The sequence below is a fragment of the Pangasianodon hypophthalmus genome, chromosome 15, assembly GCF_027358585.1.
Source record: "Pangasianodon hypophthalmus isolate fPanHyp1 chromosome 15, fPanHyp1.pri, whole genome shotgun sequence".
NCBI classification, from domain to species: Eukaryota; Metazoa; Chordata; class Actinopteri; order Siluriformes; family Pangasiidae; genus Pangasianodon; species Pangasianodon hypophthalmus.
In genome coordinates this window covers 10,314,849-10,333,775 of record NC_069724.1, presented here as the reverse complement: position 1 = coordinate 10,333,775, position 18,927 = coordinate 10,314,849, and the positions used below count along the sequence as shown (strand labels likewise).

Genomic DNA, 18,927 nt, shown 5'->3' with positions numbered 1-18,927 from the left:
GTTATAGATTTTCATTTTATGACTTCTACATTATCGATTCAGTACAAAAACATTTTAGAATTCCAAACATTAGTTTTCCAGCACAAAATTAAATGTTACAGAAAAATGTTTGTATGTCAGTAAAGAAAGCAGCAGGTTACATAAGAGACACTTTTCAGACAAAAAAACATGATGAAGGCTGCTGGGTTTTGCTGCAGAAATAAGAAGCAAGTGTGACAGTCAAAGTTTCCAGAAGAACTGTGTCTGCTTCTGCAAGATGCTCAGTAACACTTACAGCTCATTTCCTTATAAAACTGCACACACTGCACCTGAGACTACTATTTTTTTAAAGCAAAGGATCGTCACACCAGATATTGACTTTGTTTCATTTATTACTGTTTACTGCTCTTTATAGTATTTTTTTTAATGTAGAAACATTTAGTTTCATTATTTTTGAAGGCATCATTGCTCTACAGCATTTCTTTGCATGTGCCTAAGACTTTTGCACAGTATGTAGTAAAATGTTTTTCCTTAGTGCCTCGTCCCACGGTGCAACAGTGATACATAATAAACCAGAATATATTAAAAGTAGAATATAATGAATAAAATGGAAAAATAGAATAGAATCTAGTCGACAAATATAGACTTTATATGTAAAAATATGCTTAGCAGCTTTTAGAGGAGTGTAGTGTGCAGAAAATTGTCTCATAGTGCAAGAGTGCAAAAGTCTTTGTTTGTCCATTCGGGTTTAATTATATTTATAACTATAATTATGTATTTATACTTTCTTTATGAGCCAATAAAAAGCAGACATGCTGGATGAATTCATCGTGTTAGCCACCCAGGCGATGGTGCAGTGCTGTAATTCCACTCCCGGCCAGCAGGTGGTGAGATCACACGCTCAGTCCCATCGTGAACTTTGACCTTTGGGGTTCGACACGCCGGAGTGTGTTGCTGTGTGGACCACGTGAATTCATCTTATCCGTGATGGATTAAATCTGAACCTCTGGCTAAGAAAGCTGTCACTTTTTGTCCTGTAATTAATTGGGGTTTTAACTGATTTTAGGTAAGTAATCAGTGTTAGAAAACAGGCTAACAGGCTCGCGAGCTAAAGTAGCGTTTAACGCAGTGTTTATGTGTTAGCTTGATGAAGCTAATCAGGCTAACTGTGTAGAGGTGTTGTGCGCTATGACTATCAAGTCTAGCTTTTATCTGCAGTGAACAGATGTAAGAGATGATGATGATGATGGTGATGATGATGATTACACAACTTTCAGAGAAAACTGTCTGAGTTTCTTTATTTGGAACTCCATTTCATTTCCTAGCTGCAGGAATAAAGCTGTTAGATTTATGTTTCTCTCTGTTGCAGTGTGAAATGGGGAAGCCGGTGAAGAAAAGGAGTGTGTCTGATAAAGTGCGCAGGAGTAGTGCACATGCACAGATTAAGATGAACCCATTTGAAGTGAAGATTAACAAGAAGAAGTTTGATGTTTTGGGCCGAAAGAGCAAACATGATGTGGGACTGCCAGGCGTGTCTCGCTCTAAAGCTCATAACAAGGTAACACCTATCTACCTGTGTCACGCCCTGTGTCACGCTCTGTGTCACGCCCTGTGTCACGCTAATTATCATTTTAAAGCTCATAACAAGGTAACAACTGTCTCACGCCCTGTCTCACGCCCTGTCTCACACTCTGTCTCACGCCCTGTCTCACTCTAATTATCATTTTAAAGCTCATAACAAGGTAACAACTGTCTCACGCCCTGTCTCACGCCCTGTCTCACGCCCTGTCTCACGCCCTGTCTCACGCCCTGTCTCACGCCCTGTCTCACGCCCTGTCTCACGCCCTGTCTCACGCCCTGTCTCACTCTAATTATCATTTTAAAGCTCATAACAAGGTAACACCTGTCTCACATTTTGTCTCGCTCTCTGTCACAGTCACTTTCTGAGTGTAAGTCTCACTCTATAGCTCATAACAATGTAACATCTGTCTCCTGTTCTGTCTAACGTTCTGTCACACTCTGTCTTACTCTAATTCTTGCTCTAAAGTGCAAAACAATGTAACGCTTGTTGCACCCTCAGTCTCACCCTCAGTCTCACCCTCAGTCTTATCCACTGTCTCACCCTCAATTTCTCCCTCTGTCTCACTCTTCATCTCACTCTAAAGCATATAATAAGGTGATCCCTGTCTCATTGTGTGTTTGTATACAGTGATTTATAATTCTACCTGAGAGGTTTTCCTCGTCACTGTCACTCTCTGCCTTTTTCATTAGGGATCTAAATCAATATGTGGATTTCTCTAAAGCTGCTTTGTGACAGTGTCTGTTGTTAAAATTCAGCTGAATTGGGCTTGTGTGTGTTTTTTTTGTGTGCAGCGTAAACACACTCTGCTGAAGGAGTTCAGAATGAAACACAAAGCGAACGCGTTCATCGATCGGCGTTTTGGAGAGTACGACACCAAGATGGCACCTGAGGACAAAATTCTGCAGAGATTCGCCATGGAGAGACAGGTAACAGTGCAGTGAGACAGGTACACTCAACCCAGCACAGAGCAGGGTATCAATATTAGTATCAAGAATACTGAATATTATGCTTTTAAGGAGCTGGAATTAAAGTGAGGAATATTCCAAGCTGGGGTGGTGTGATACGTCATAGCAAATCGATTATTTTCCTATAACAGCATGTCCCCAAGTGTTTTACTCCTCTTATACCACAGCAATTTGCCAACGGTTAAATGTTTTTATTTATTAAATAATGTCATGTCACTTTTTACGCATTTTATAGTTTTGCTTGATGTTGTGGAACGTCTGCAAAACAAGTTAGTTCCTGTTATCACTTCACCATCCCTCACCAGTTTCTCTTTATTCTCTTTCTTGAACTTAATGAGAATTAACCAGAGAGCGCAAGCTCCTCTGTCCTGAAGATTTTCTCATCGTGGAAACTGTAAAGTTATGGCTTTACCTCAGTTACAGCGCCCTGAAACTACAGACTCCTTCCATAAATGTTAAATAAACACCTTCTTAGAGAAAACTTCACCATATCAACGACCACATGGGTTTTGCTTTGTCAGATAGCAACACAGTTTTAATCTATTTATTATTAGGCTTAGGTTATGTTGATCATTCACCATATAAGTCCCTGTGAATGAGCTGTTACTATAGAAAAGGCAATGTATTAGAACAAGCGCATTAATATAAAAAATAAATGTGATTCATAGCTGCACTACTGTCAGTGCTGCTGTTATAGAAAATTAATCAACACCTTCTGACCAATCAGAATCCAATATTTGACAGCACTGTGGGATAAAGAGATGTAAAGGAAGAGTAATAAGGGCCTGAAATAGTGTATTGCGCTGAAGAATCTGCATTAACACTAATAAAGAATTAAAAAATGTAAGATAAATAAGATAAAACAGCAGTAATAGGACACTTGTCTGTGTGTTGTGTTGTTTATATGTCTCCTGATTGTGTGTGTGTGTGTGTGTGTGTGTGTGTGTGTGTGTGTGTACAGCGCACTCAGGGGAAGAAAGACATGTTTAATCTGAATGATGAGGAGGAATTAACGCATTATGGACAGTCCCTGGCTGAGATGGAGAAGTTTACAGATGGAGTGGACAGCGAAAGCGACTCAGAGGAGAAAGGCCTGCTGTCTGGTTAGAACACACACACACACACACACACACACACAGAGTATTACTGTAGACACTTAACAAAGTGTAACGCTATAATAATTCTAATAACATTTGTGTGTGTGTGTGTGTGTGTGTGTGTGTGAAGCTGAAATCACGGCGTCACACTTCGGAGGAGGCGGGGGTCTACTGAGGAAGAAAACCAGTGAAGAAGAAGAGACAAAAAACAAAACGCGTCAGGAGCTCATCGAGGAGCTCATCCTCAAATCCAAACAGGAGAAGGTGAAGAACACACAGCAGCTAAAGCTGTTCATGATGCCAACGCTACAGTTAGCCGTTATGCTAAATAAATAAATGTAAAGCTAGTTTATGTTTGTAGTTAGTTGTGTACTAGTGATGATTGTAATGGTTATGGTGTGTGTGTGTGTGTGTGTGTGTGTGTGTGTGTGTGTGCGCGTGTGTGCCGTGTGCAGCGAGAGCGTCAGACGCAGAAAGAGGAGACACATGAGCTGACGGAGAAACTGGATCAGGAGTGGAAGTCCATCCAGAACCTTCTGGCACATAAAACTCCCAAAGAACGGGAGGAGGAGAAGGACAAACCGAAGGTGAGGATGAGGACGACAGGAATAACACCATAACACAACACCATAACACAACAACATAGAATAACACCATAACGCAATAACACAATAACATAGAATAATGCAATAACACAATAACATAGAGTAACACCATAACACAATAACACACACTTGATTTTTGTGTGTATAGAGATTACAGTTACAGTCCTTTCTGTTTTTACTACTCATGTTAATAATAAACACTGGTAATGTGTTAATAACCCTGTAATTACTCCAGTAATATTCTGTAATGTCAAAGAATGACACTCACTCTGACCAATCACCTACTCGTCACTGAGCATGCTGCTTTCTAATAGGTCAGATACAGTAAAGTGCCCACTAGAGGGCGCAGGTGATATTAATCTGACAGATTCTCTCAGAAATGTGTGAAAAGTGACTCCTCAAATCTACAGCACCACCTTCAGGCCTAACTGTGAAAAATATTATATTCCTCAGTGTGTTAAGTGTAATTTAGTGTATGATCAGACTCACTGTTCTGTCTTTGCATGCTCATATATGTTTGTTTGTATGTGTTTGTGTGTCTGTGTGTAGCTGGATGAATATGACATGATGGTGCGGGAGTTGGGATTTGAGATGAAAGCTCAGCCGTCTGAGAAACTCAAAACACCAGAGGAGATCGCCAGAGAGGAGAGAGAGAGACTGCAGAAACTGGAGGTAACACACACACACACACACACACTTAACCTAGTTCTGACTATCGTGTCTCTCACATTAAACATACACAGCTTTACATTTGTCCACAATATGGGACTTCATAAGACTGTTCTCTCACACAGGCTGTATCCTCACAAACATCACAAACATGCTGCCTACCTAGGGAACTTCTTCTTGAACACACAGAACACAGCCTGAGTGAGGGGATTTTAAAGCACATTTGATGTCATTACTGTATGTGTGTGTGTGTGTGTGTGTGTTGCACAGGCTGACAGACGGAGGAGGATGGAGGGAGAAGTGGAGGAAGATCCCAAACACACACACATGTCAGCTGACGACCTCAATGATGGATTCATCCTCGACAAGGACGATCGTAAAACACTGTCCTACCAGGTACACAAATTCATTAGCATGCACGGATTACAGGCGATCTTTCAGAATCAGGAACACACTAGCAAGATCTGAATATTATCTTTTACATGTGATGTGAAGACAGGACACCACAGCTCACAGCTGGAATAGTGGCCAATGACTTGCTGACTTTTTTTATTTTTAATCTGATACTAAATAAATATATACAGTGCAGGCAAAAAGTTAACATGTACCTCGGCTAAAGACATTCAGACTCACAACTTTCACACGTTTCATGTTACCATAAATTTCTTGTGTTAAGTCACTGTCTACTTTCTTTCCATAAGAGATCATTTCAAAATAAAGTAATAGCTGAGAGACAGATTTATTTCAGCTTTTATTCACCATATCAGATTTGTAATGGCGCAGAAGTTTACACACACTTTGTTAGTATTTGGTGGCCTTTTAATTGCTTGAACTTGAATCAAATATTTGGGGTAGCTTTGCACAAGCTTCTCACAATTGTGAGATTTTCCTCAGGTTTGTGGGCATGCTTGCTTGGAAACACATTTTCAGTTCAGTCCACTAATTATCTATGGGATTCAGGTCAGGGCTTTGTGATGGCCACTCCAGTCCTTTCATTTTGTTGTCTTCAAGCCATTTTCTTACAACTTTTGATATGTTTAGGATCATTGTCCTTTTGGAAGTTGCAGATACGACCAAGTTTCGACATTCTCGCTGATGTCGTAGTATTTCTAGATTATCCTCCTTCCTCATGCCATATATTTTCTTCTGTGCACCAGTCTTTTTTCCAGCAAAACACCCCACAACATGATGCTGCCACCCCCATGCTTCACAGCTGAGATGGTGTTTTTTTGGATTAAAGGTCTCACCCTTTTTTCTCCACACATAAGGCTGATCGTTATGGCCAAACTGTTTATCTGTCTAGAGAACACTCCTCTAGCTGGCCAGGTCTTCATCCTGGTAATCACTTGCAAACTTCAATCTGGCTTTTCTTATACTGGTCTAGCTTGTGTGACAGTGTTTCAGGCCATGATGATTTAGGACTTTTTTAATAGTGGATGTTCATTCTTTGGTACCTGATGCTTCCAGCCTCTTCACCAGTTCCTTTGTTGTTGTCTTGGGGTTCAGTTAAACCTTTTGGACCAAAGTTCATACATCCCTGAAAGTTAATTAGATCTCTTTCCTGAATCTGTGCGGTCCTAAGATTTTCATATTTGCATGCAATTCTTTGTACAGATGCTCTTGGTACCTTAATATTTTTTTTTTTTTCTGAAATTGCTCCTAAGGAGGAACCTGACTTGTGGAGGGCCACAATCTTTTACTGAGGTCTTGGCTGAGTTGCGTGGATTTTTCCGTGGTATCAAGGGCATAAAGGCACTGGCTCTAAAATACAGCCACGGGTGCACTCTTAGTTAACTCCTACTTATGATATCTGACCAATCAGCAGCTTCTCAAAGTCATTACATCAGTTCTGGAAAGAAAGGGACAGTCAAATTGGTCTGTTTGATTGTTTTAAATTTACCTCTGATGTGAAAAAAAGTAGATGCTTTAACTGACTTGCCGAACGAAATCTACAGCAACATGAAATGCGTGATGTTGTGAAAAACTCAGCCTAGGTGTATATAAACTATTGGTCTCACCTGTAGTTAAGAGCCACTAAATATATTTACAGAAATAAGGCTGAAAGATTTGACCCAGAATGAAAGAATAGTTTGAGCAGCAGATCAACGATGAAAATATCAGCCGTGTGGAAACAGTTTCTAAGAGGGACATTAGACAAGCGATTTGTAAAAGGACTAGACCGAAAAACTACTGTGTTCTTTTTTTTTGGTGTGTGTTTACTGCTTTTTTTTACTAACCCCACACACACGTTTCTCTCACGTGTAGGATGGGAAGTGGAACGTTGAGGAAGAGGAAGGTGAAGGAGGAGATGATGAAGAGGAGGAGAATGATGATGATGATGAAGGGGGTGATGATGGTGATGATGATGATGGTGGTAGTGGTGGTGATGAAGACAATGATGACGAGAGTGATTATGATCACTCTGATTTGGAGGACAGTAGAGATGATGATGAGGAGGATGAGGGAGAGGAAGATGGAGAAAAAGAGGAAGAGTCTACTGCTGAAGTGAAGTGCACTCTGAGTGAAGAGGAGAGGAGAGAGATTCAGGACACAGCCCGTGCAGAGCTGCCCTACACCTTCACAGGTACAAAGAGACAGATAGACAGAGATGGGAGAGGTAGATAGATTGGTGGAGGATGGACAGACAAATGGGGAGGGAAAGAGGCAGGAAAGGAGATTGATCGTGTGTGTGTGTGTGTGTGTGTTTTAGCTCCTGAGTGTTACACGGATCTGAAGACGATGCTGCAGGGTCACTCAGCTGAAGAACAGTGCCTCATACTTGAGAGAACAAAGAAGTGCAATCACCCCAGTCTGGCTGTGGGAAACAAAGCTAAATTACAGGTGAACTTTGACCTCTGATGTGACATCACACCCTGAATTAGCAGTTTCAGCTAATTCAGCTGTGTTTCAATAATGATTCAACACTAACTTAGCTAACTATCTCCTGCTGCTGAATGAGGAAATATTCACTGTTCCTCATTTCTCACGTTAATGCTGTCTGTTGTCACTACACTGCTGCAGTGCATTATGGGAATTTAAGTTTGAAACTTGAGAAACTTGCCCACCACTGCAGACACTCCAGTATAATGTAGTTGCTACATTATTTCCTGTTTTTGCTGGTTGTTGAATTACTAGTGCTGTTCTTCTGATTGCTTCACTAATGTATTTTTTTTAATCTTTAAAAATTTATGAAAAAATTTTACTCTTCTAAGGTGAGTATTTTATTGCCTCGATAATTCAAATGAGGTTTGTGGTAATCATTGTAACTTTAAAATTAAATGGTTGTGTATATTTAAATAGTATCCCTCAGAGCTGCTTTATTCAGATGGGTTTCAGCCAATCAGACCGTGGGGGCGGAGTTTAACTGTGTACATCTGTTTTACAGAAGATATTTGGCTTCCTGTTGGAGTATGTAGGTGAACTGGCTACCCATGATCCCCCACAGCTCACCACCATCAACACACTCATCCCGTAAGTGTGTGCTTGTGTGTGTGCATGTGTTGTCCATCCACCTGAGTTAATTGAGTCAGTCTACACAGATTGCAAACAAAATCTCTCTCTCTCTCTCTATTTGTCTCTCTTTCTCTGTCTCTGTGTCTCTCTCTCTCTGTCTCTCAGGCAGATCTATTCTCTGTCTCAGCTCTTTCCTGAAGCAGCGTGTCAGGTGATGCAGTCGCTGATTGGCGATGCTGCTCACAGTATGGAGCAGAGTATAGAGGTCAAAGGTCGTGCTGCAATTCCAGGCTTGGATATGGTATGTATATACACACTTATATATACAGTGTCTGAATGGTGTGATGTGAGAAGTAACTGTTTTGTGTGTGTGTGTGTGTGTGTGTGTGTTTGTAGCTCATCTATCTGAAGATTGTCACTCTGCTGTTTCCTGCATCTGATTTCCGTCATCCAGTGACAACGCCAGCCTTCCTCTACATCAGCCAGGCTCTCACTAAGGTAGTGCGTGTGTCTGTCTGTGTCTGTGTGTGTGTCTGTGTGTGTATGTCTCTGTGAGGATTTAACACTAATCTCATATTAAGTACTTATTAGTCCATTAGCTAGCAGACTACATTAGTGCAGTTTTTTGGTGATTTGTTGTGTAGAGACTCTACTGTGTGACTCAGTGTCTGTGGGCCCAAAACACAACTCTGTTAAAGTGTGTGTGTGTCTTTCTCTCACACAGTGTGCAGTCATGTCTCTGGAGAGTGTGTGTGCAGGCCTGATTCTGTGTTGTGTAGCGGTAGAGTGTGTCTCTCTCTCCCAGCGCTTTATCCCTGAGCTCATTAACTATCTGCTGGGGCTCCTGCACTTCGCTGTCCCCACACACACCTGCACAGGTAATACACACATCTGTACAAATAACACACCCACGCATGCACATATGAAACATTATAAACTTTAACGCTGTTAACACTGCTTTAATTTCCACCAGGAGGACACTGTTTTAATACAAATGTTCAATTTAATTGTGTGTGTTTGTGTTTGTGTGTGTTTGTGTTTAGATTACCATGTGGTTCCTCCATTCAGGCCACAGGGGAAGAGCAGTGAGCTGCTGCGTGTGTGTGATCCGCAGTCTGCTCACAGCTGGATTAGGAAAAGCATCTCACTGTCATCAGCACACAGAGTTACAGCTACTACAGAGAGGGAGAGAGACCACTACAAGTAACACACAGACACACACACACACCACTCCAAGTAGCACACACACAGCCAACTCCAAGTAACACACACATACATATAACTACATATAACGCACACACATCACTACATGTAGTGCACACACACACCCACACCACTACAGGTAACACATACACACCACTACATGTAACACAGACACATATAGGCACACCACAATGTGTAATACACGCACCACTACAGGTAACACACACACACTGAAGCTGGGCTTTATACACAGTTTTACTGCACAGTGAGGTGTGAGCTTGGTGTGAGCTTAAAGGATCAAATCTTAGCTGCTGATTGGTCGATTGCTGTAACGCCCATCACGACATCATCAGCTGGCAGTCGGAATTTAAGTTCCATCTGAATGTTTCAATGTTCTCAAAAGTTTCACACTGTAATCTGAGAAGGTTTAAACAGTGTAAATGTTATGCATGTGTGTGTGTGTGTGTGTGTGTGTGTTAATTGTCACTCCTCTGTGCTTTTCCACTGTCGGAGAGAAGTGATGCATCACAATGATGACTAAAGTGTTTATTTTAGTATGTGAAGTTTCCTTACACACACGCACACACAGAGCTTGGTGTTTTTTATTCTCCAGCCCTGAGGAAAAGTGTCATACTAGACCAGTAGTTGTAGTAGTAATCACATCACTTAAAGACTGCAAATATGACAATTTAAACACAAAACATTGCATAATTCATATATTCAGATCATACATTAAACACACGGACAACCTGGAAACATAATACCGTGTGTGTGTGTGTGTGTGTGTGTGTGTATATATATATGTATATATATATATATATATATATATATAAAATTTGAGCTAAAATCTGTTTAGGAAATTGTCTGACAGAAAAGTCATTATAGCAGTTACAATGTGAAATTGCAGCAAAAATATGAAAAAAAAAAAAAAATGAAATATAAATATAGTGTAATATAGAGTAAAGGAGAGTAAGCATTGCATCAACCTGTAGTATAGATTTGAATGTATTTCCCCACATACTGTACTGTATACCTCAGTGCAGGGCTGGAGACAGATTTTTTTTTTTTTTTTTTTTTTTTTTTTTATGGCTCTGCCACTAGGCACTGAATGTTTTTGGGTTGTCCATGCATCCATTCAACCATCCAAGATTCCTGTTAGCACAATATGTCAAGGATGAGTGGTTTGTAGGATTTATATGGAATTATCATTACCAGCAGATGAACTGATTAGATTTTGGAATTGTTCCAAACAGGGAATACTGATCTGTATATTACTATTAATGATTACGTTAATAATATTAATAACTGTCATGTGTTAGCATTGTGAAAGCACAATGAGAGCTTAACAACCTTGATTCGGATTTTAATTCGCTGTGTTGCAGGTTGTCTGTGCTTTACGTATGTTTGGATTTAGTAAAGAGATGCACAGCGCTTTATCAACAACTTCCTGCCTACCAGCACATCTTCCAGCCAATCAGAATCCTCCTGGCTAAACATCTTCCTGTTACAGATTACCCACCAGCCCTGCAGGTGAGCAGCAGACGGTGTTTCCCATTACAGTACAGACCACAGTAACACTCTACTAGCCTGCTAGCTAATATTCACCAGTTTGCACATGACATTGACACTCTACAAAGCTGAGCACACTCAGAGTCAAAAGAAAAAATAAAATTAAAAACTGTAAGATGAATAGATTTTTTTTTTCCAGTTTCCTCTTCCAGTTGGTAGTATTATAGCATGGTTATTTATTTGCAAGCGTATAAATGGGTTGTGTGCTTGCCGTGTTTGTAGGAGCTGCACAAAGAAATCCTGGAGGTCATTCCAGAGACTCCGTCCCAGCATGCACCACTGGTGTTTGATAAGAAGAAGCCCATCCCTCTCAAACTGCTGCAACCCAAAGTGGTGGAAGTGTGAGTGCACAGACAGTGTGTGGTTATACCACATGCTCGCTATATACTGTGTGTGTGTGGTTATTGTGTGTGTGTGTAATTATAGCAAGTATGAATAATTGTTATAGTGAGTGTGTGATTATTATAAGGAGCCTGTGATTAAAACTGAGGGTAAAGCAAGTGTGTGATTAAAGCTGTGTGAGTATAGTGAGCATGTGATTATAATGAATGTGTGATTGTAACCGAATATATTGATTTATAGCGAATGTGCGATTATAACTGAGTATAGTGACTATAGCGGTTGATTATAACTGTGAGTGTATAGTGAGTGTGTGATTATAGTGAGTGTGTGATAACTGTGCGTGTATGTATAGCGTGTGTGATTATTATAGCAAGTGTGTGTGATAACTGAGAGTGTATGTATAGTGAGTGGGTGATTATTATAGTGAGTGTGTTTTTATAACTGACAGTATAGTGAGTGTGTGATTATGGTAGTGTGAGAGGGTATAGTGAGTGTGCGATAACTGAGAGTATAGTGAGTGTGTGATTATAGCAAGTGGGTGATAACTGTGAGAGTGTATGTATAGTGAGTGTGTGATTATTATAGGGAGTGTGTTATTTATTGTAACTGACAGTATAGTGAGTGTGTGTGATTATAGGTAGTGTGAGAGTGTATAGTGAGTCTGTGATTATTATAGCGAGTGTGTGATAACTGAGAGTGTATTTATAGTGAGTGGGTGATTATTATAGGGAGTGTGTTATTATAACTGACAGTATAGTGAGTGTGTGATTATAGCAAGTGGGTGATAACTGTGAGAGTGTATGTATAGTGAGTGTGTGATTATTATAGGGAGTGTGTTATTTATTGTAACTGACAGTATAGTGAGTGTGTGTGATTATAGGTAGTGTGAGAGTGTATAGTGAGTCTGTGATTATTATAGCGAGTGTGTGATAACTGAGAGTGTATTTATAGTGAGTGGGTGATTATTATAGGGAGTGTGTTATTATAACTGACAGTATAGTGAGTGTGTGATTATAGCAAGTGGGTGATAACTGTGAGAGTGTATGTATAGTGAGTGGGTGATTATTATAGGGAGTGTGTTTTTATAACTGACAGTATAGTGAGTGTGTGATTATTATAAGGAGCCGGTGATTATAACTGAGTATAGTGATTATAGCGGTTGATTATAACTGTGAGTGTATAGTGAGCGTGTGATTATAGTGAGTGTGTGATTATTATAAGGAGCCGGTGATTATAACTGAGTATAGTGATTATAGCGGTTGATTATAACTGTGAGTGTATAGTGAGCGTGTGATTATAGTGAGTGTGTGGTAACTGTGTGTGTATGTATAGTGTGTGTGATAACTGAGAGTGTATTTATAGTGAGTGGGTGATTATTATAGGGAGTGTGTTATTATAACTGACAGTGTAGTGAGTGTGTGATTATAGCAAGTGGGTGATAACTGTGAGAGTGTATGTATAGTGAGTGGGTGATTATTATAGGGAGTGTGTTATTTATTGTAACTGACAGTATAGTGAGTGTGTGATTATAGGTAGTGTGAGAGTGTATAGTGAGTGTGCGATAACTGAGAGTATAGTGAATGTGTGATTATTATAGTGAATGTGTCTGCGAGAGCGTAATTATAGCAAGCATGTGATCGTAATAGAGTATAGAGAGCGTGTTGTTATAACTGTGAGTGTATAACGAGTGTGACATTGTAACTGTGAGAGTATAGTGAGTGTGAAGTTGTAACTGTGTGAGTATAGCGAGTGTGTATACTCTTAATGTGTGTACAGTTCCATTCAGTGTAAGTTGAAGTGTAGTTGCTGATTGGTTGGCTGCTGTAATGCCTATTATGGCATCCTCTTCAGCTGGCAGCTGGAATATCCCAACTGCTGAAACGTAATGTTAGAGAAATTTTAAAATTGAATGAGTGTAGAGTGTAGATCAGTACTGTAGAGTGGAGAATGTGGTTTTATTTTGTATTTATATTTGTATAGTGTATGAAAGTCTGTTGTGTAAAGATACAAACATCAGATATAAACTGTTGTGTAAAGATACAAACACCTGTCTTACTGAATTTAATGTTCTACATATTGCATGAGATGCAGTGCTGGTGTTTGTATACTCAGTTTAATACCAGACTCGATGTTTAAAATTTTCACACATTTTAATTCATCAATATTCACACATTTTACAGTTTTATGAATATAGTCATATTTTGGTGTTTATGGCATTCAGGCTGGACTACGGCAGGAAACGAGGGAACACAAAGGAGGAGAAGGAAAGAGAGCGACTGAAACACAAGTATAAGAAAGAGTTTAAAGGTGCTCTGAGGGAGATCAGGAAGGACACACGCTTCCTCGCTCACACCAAACTGTCTGACACCCTTCGCAGGTTAGTGCACTACACACTACACTGGACACACTGCACACTGTACGCTACACACACATAATCCAAATGAAACTAATGCAGTAATGACTGACTAATTTAGTGAGACTAATGAAAAGAATGCAAATAAAGTGGCGAAGTGTAATGTAGAGTTTTCAATCATTATATAAGCAGTTTTGGTCACATGCAGTGTTCTGAAGAAGTGTGTGTGTGTGTGTGTGTGTGTGTGTGTGTGTAACAGGGATGCAGAGAGGAAGAGGAAAGTGAAGGAGCTGTACGGTAGTTTGGCCACTCAGGAGGGTGAGTGGAAAGCACTGAAGAAGAAGAAGAGGAAGTGATTTCACAGTGCAAACCCCACTTCCTATGTGAAAAGCTGAAACTGTGTACAGTTTAGTGTTGGAGAAAGCGAGGACGTTGTGATGGACATACACATGCTTTATTCTGCTGAACCAGTTTGTACATTGGGATATTTTGTGAAATGAGCAACTATTAAACCCACACAGTAACTCGGACGTGTGTGTGTGTGTGTGTGTGCGCGTGTGAGTGTGAGAGAGAGAGAGAGAGAGAGAGTGAGAGAGACATTTTTATTCTAATTTACATACTCAGTAATAAATAAACTGAAGATGGAGAAATACTGATAGTTAATAACAGTTTATACACCACCAGTTATCAAACATGCTATTGTCTCAGCCAATCAGAACACATCTGAAGACTGGAAAAAGACCAGGTGATTTGTTTTCTAATCTACAGCTGTCCAGTTTGGGTGATCCTGTACCCATGATAGCCTAGGATTCCTGTTCTTGGCTGACAGGAGTGGAACCTGACATGGTCTTTTGCTGTTGTAGCTCATCCACCTCAAGGTTCAATGTTTCATGAATGCTGAGATGCTTTTCTGCTCACCACGGTTGTAAAGAGTGATTATATGAGTTACTATATCCTTCCTGGTAGTTTGAACCAATCTGGCCATGTTTCCTCTGACCTCTGTCATCAACAAGGCGTTTCTACCCACAGAACTGTCACTAACTTAGTTTTTTGTTTGTTTTTAGCACCTGTGTTCTGAGTAAACTCTAGAGACTGTTTTGTATGAAAATCCTAGGAGATCAGCAGTTTATGAAATAGTCAAACCAGACCATCTGGTACCATCCATGCCACGATCAAAGTCACAGAGATCACACTTTTTCTTCATTCTGATGTTTTATGTGAACATTAACTGAATCTCCTGACCTGGATCTGCATGATTTTATGCATTACGCTGCTGATTAGATAACTGTATGAATGTACAGGTGTTTCTAATAAAGTGGACGGTGTGTGTATAAACAGGAGATTTTGACCGGTTTGGTCCTAATCACCACACGTGCCAACTCAGTAGTGCACTCAAGTCAAGCTTTATTAAGATGTGTTCAGGACAGTTACAGCAGATATTGGGAGAAGGACATCTCAGGAGGCATAGGTAATGATGGTGCAGTCAGAGTGGGTGTGTGTGTGTGTTTATGTGTATGTGCATATTGTGTGATGAAGTGCATTAGGCTGATTCTTTGACTGCGGCCGACGAAGTTGCAGAAGTTCCTGAAGAATGAAGAGGAACACACACAGTTAGTTAAATTTTAGTGAAATGTTCATTAAGAGGAACACCAGCACAGAGTTTATTAATCATACACAAAAACATTTTTACAAATTTGCATTTTAATCTGTATTTAGTTGTGACACATTCTTTTTTCCCTTTCTTTTATATTTCTTCATTATATTTTCGTCTATAACGATTTACTATAACTATGTACAGCACTTTGGTCAACTCTGGCAGTTTTAAATGTGCTTTATAAATAAATTGATTACTTACAAAATGACTCAATAATTAGTGCATTATAGGTAATAAAGACACACTCTCACACCCTCACACACACTGAGACTGACACCATGCAAACTCTCCAATATCAAATAGTCACCCCCCAGGAAGAGTGTGTGTGTTCTGTGCTAAAGGAAATGGAGACATTTAGCACCATAAAGGGTTCTTCACACTTCAATCTTCTACAACAGAAGATTTCTCTTTCAGAAAAGATTCCAAGTGGAACCCTTTTAGAAAGCTAGAACCATTAACCATCTAAATAACCATTGAGGAAACATTTTGGACAAAGACTTAAAATAGTAATGTTCTAGTAAGAACACTTGGTAATGATGGTTTAGAATGGAGCCTGTATTTCAAGCGTGAGCCTACCTGCTGTGCTCTCGCTGACTGAGAGCCCGAGTCGTCTCTCTTCTCCTTCCAGAAGTTTCCTGTAGGTGGCGATCTCGACATCTAACTTCAGTTTAATGTTAAGCAGCTCCTGGTAGTCAGCGAGGTATTTGCCCATCTCCATCTTGGTTTCACACAGCTGGCTCTCGAGCTGAGCGATGATAGCCTCCAGGTTGGACACCTTGTCCAGATGAGACATCTCCATGTCGTCCAGCTGCTGTTCCAGAGCGGCGTTTTTGGCCCTGAGAGCGTCGATTTGGTTCTGCAGGTCAGACACTTCACTACTCAGGGTGCTGATCTCCTCCCTCATGATGTTCATCTGGGTCTCACGTTTGGTGGCGCTCTCCTTCAGTGTGTCAAATTTCCCTTTGTACCACTTCTCCGCCTCCTGGACATTGCGTGCGGCTACAGCTTCGATCTCAGCACGGGTCTTGCGCAGGTGAGCGGCTAAATCAGGCCGGTCCGAGTCAAGCTCCACCGTCACCTTCGACTCCTCAATCTGCTTCATTAGCTCAGCCACTTCCTCACTGTGCAGCTTCTTCAGGAACTCGATCTCCGCCACCAGCTGCTCCACACGTCTCTCCAGGTCAGCCTTCTGCAGCGTGGCGTTGTCCACGTCCTCACGGAACTCGCGCAGGATCATCTCCGCCTCCTCTGTGAACCAAACACCACATTTATCTTCAGTTGGTTTTAGTTATTTTTTTCTGTTTGTCTTGCATTTTGTAAATCATGACCATGGCTAGTGTTTGTTTGTACGCTACTGATTTGTGATGCTTCTTACATTCATTACAGAATTATTTTAACAAGAATAAAAATCAACACAAGACTAATGAAACTTGAGTTTCTATCTGCAGTGTGCAGTACACCGAAATACTGTCTTCTGATGATTTTATTACACTCTGCTAAATGTAGTAGATTTTTAGAGTCACCTTTAAGCGCAAGCTCTTCCTCCAGCTTCATGGTCCAGAGCTCCACTTCCTCCTCCACATACCCCCTCTCGATATCAGCCGCTCCTTTCTCAGCCGTCAGTGCTGCGATCAGATCCTTCATTTCCTTAAATTTGGCCTCATACTCCTCACCCAGTCCCCCTGGTCCCGCCTTGTATCGGCTCTGCAGGTTCTGCAGCTCCTCCTTGAGCGCCGCGTTCCTCTGCTCCAGGGCCTGAACCTTGTCAATGTAGCCGGCGAACCGCGCGTTAAGCATCTGCATCTCCTCCTTCTCGTTAGCATGAAGGTGATGAAGCTCTGTGCCGATCTCCACCGCGCCTCCCTGGAAACCAGCACGTCCACGGGCCACCGAGGAGGACGAAGAAGCTCTGCAGCGGGATGGAGATGGGCTCTGGACCCGCATCCTGCTCGACCCGCTCACTGTTAGAGTCTTCTGAGAATAGCTGCTTCCTCTCATTGTTGTTGTTAGAAGTTGTTAGATCTTCTTGTCTTTCTGTCTTGTTAGCGTCCTTCTGAGCTTGAGCAGGTTGATTGTGAGCCACTGGAGGGAGGATTGGCACTTTTATACAGCCAACAGGAATGTAGCAGAGCCTTCTGAAAGTCTCATCCTCCGTTGACATGCTGTAAATGCAGATAGTGACGCTCCTCCCAAAGCTCCACGGCCAGGAGGTCTCATTAGTGAACAGAGCAGTGAAGGCCATTGCACCCACATGCTACATAGCAACTTTAGCTTGTGCAGCTGCTATTTTTACACAACAGAAACAGAGCAAGAAAGACTGCTGGTTATAAAGGTTATCGTTATTGTCAATGTTTAAATTTATGTTAATTTTAAGTGACATTAGCAAGCATCTCACTGACCGAAACAGAGAAACTGTGAGACTGGAAACCACACCCTGTTCACTACATAGTGCACTATGTTGGGACTTCACTATTTAGTAGTCAGTGATGTTCAGTAAGCAAACAGCTTAATCTTTTTAAATGAATCCATGAATCATTCATTTCCATAAACAAAAATGGTAAAAAAAATAAAATCAGAAGTAGGGTTCTGTCTTCATGTAGAGGAGAAAAGCTCTTGAAGATTTCACTTCCTTTAATATGACATCACAAAAGGAAATGTGTGTGTGAGAAACACTGATATTTAAACCCTCCCCTAGAAGACACTGAACTTTAGCTTTAAAAGCAGTGAACACCCAAAAAATGTTGTGGAAAAAGACTTTCATAAGACGTGAATCATCGTTTACATATAATTACAAAGTGGAAACTGTAAAGATTTAATCATGCAACTTAATCTGGTAAATTACCTTATATGAAAGATTATAGCACCGCCCACAATCCTGAACCAATCAGAGAGCAAAACATTCCACTCATTTCAGTGTATTAAACTTATTGACTCTAATCATTTGATAGAATAAGTCTGCACATGACTCATGTCTGAGAACAAATACCCATAATGCATTGTGGAGTTTGACGATATGGCCTACACAGTGAATAAGGTGTGTGGTCACTCGCACAGGAGGCTGATTATGCTGAGACATTTCAGACATGAGCCTTAGTGACTCAGACTTTCCTACGTGGAGATGGTATGTGTGTGTGTGTGTGTGTGTGTGTTGTCGTCGTCTGACCCTCCGCTGGTTTTCCACTCCGGCATCATTAAAGCTGAGGAGAGAACAATGAATATGGGAGTGACAATGCACTGGCAGATTAAACACCACTCACACTGTCATCATACACTAATGTCACACTGAAGTGCTGTCATTTCACACACACATCACCGGCTGTGTTCCAAGCATCTCCCTGCTCCTTACACTGCAGAGTCATGTGCACTTTCTAGTACACTAATGTAGGGAACAAACTTTATGTTCTACAGACAGACATGAAGATGGATAGACAGATAGAAACAGTTGCAGGGGAAAGA

The 18,927-nt window shown here is 40.8% G+C and overlaps 2 protein-coding genes across 2 annotated transcripts; one reads left to right on the top strand and one right to left on the bottom strand.

The window, feature by feature from the left end:
* Positions 1 to 879: 879 nt before the first annotated feature.
* Positions 880 to 15,679, top strand: nop14 (NOP14 nucleolar protein homolog (yeast)). The gene is made up of 19 exons (XM_026941272.3): positions 880 to 1,045; positions 1,349 to 1,537; positions 2,353 to 2,487; positions 3,488 to 3,629; positions 3,754 to 3,887; positions 4,079 to 4,210; positions 4,778 to 4,900; positions 5,168 to 5,293; positions 7,163 to 7,481; positions 7,608 to 7,738; positions 8,283 to 8,368; positions 8,516 to 8,651; positions 8,747 to 8,848; positions 9,075 to 9,228; positions 9,394 to 9,553; positions 10,936 to 11,083; positions 11,345 to 11,463; positions 13,686 to 13,841; positions 14,077 to 15,679. Exons 2-19 carry the CDS (start codon positions 1,355 to 1,357, stop codon positions 14,171 to 14,173), a joined length of 2,583 nt encoding a protein of 860 aa, XP_026797073.3. The 5' UTR covers positions 880 to 1,045; positions 1,349 to 1,354; the 3' UTR covers positions 14,174 to 15,679.
* Positions 15,205 to 17,554, bottom strand: LOC113543197 (vimentin). The gene is made up of 3 exons (XM_026941273.3): positions 16,995 to 17,554; positions 16,048 to 16,719; positions 15,205 to 15,401 (listed from the first exon to the last, which is right to left on the bottom strand). The coding sequence occupies exons 1-3, from the start codon at positions 17,467 to 17,469 to the stop codon at positions 15,358 to 15,360; spliced, it is 1,191 nt and encodes a 396-aa protein (XP_026797074.2). The 5' UTR covers positions 17,470 to 17,554; the 3' UTR covers positions 15,205 to 15,357.
* Between the last annotated feature and the right edge of the window lie 1,373 nt (positions 17,555 to 18,927).

What these genes read in the sequence shown, in the direction of transcription:
- nop14 (XM_026941272.3), top strand. Translation starts at nt 1,355, where the DNA reads ATGGGGAAGCCGGTGAAGAAAAGGAGTGTGTCTGATAAAGTGCGCAGG. An exon ending in AGAGACTGCAGAAACTGGAG is followed by an intron (nt 4,901 to 5,167) that starts GTAACACACACA and finishes TGTGTTGCACAG; the next exon opens with GCTGACAGACGGAGGAGGAT. An exon ending in CAACCCAAAGTGGTGGAAGT is followed by an intron (nt 11,464 to 13,685) that starts GTGAGTGCACAG and finishes TATGGCATTCAG; the next exon opens with GCTGGACTACGGCAGGAAAC.
- LOC113543197 (XM_026941273.3), bottom strand. Translation starts at nt 17,469, where the DNA reads ATGAGAGGAAGCAGCTATTCTCAGAAGACTCTAACAGTGAGCGGGTCG. An exon ending in GGAAGAGCTTGCGCTTAAAG is followed by an intron (nt 16,720 to 16,994) that starts GTGACTCTAAAA and finishes TTTGGTTCACAG; the next exon opens with AGGAGGCGGAGATGATCCTG. An exon ending in AGTCAGCGAGAGCACAGCAG is followed by an intron (nt 15,402 to 16,047) that starts GTAGGCTCACGC and finishes TTCATTCTTCAG; the next exon opens with GAACTTCTGCAACTTCGTCG.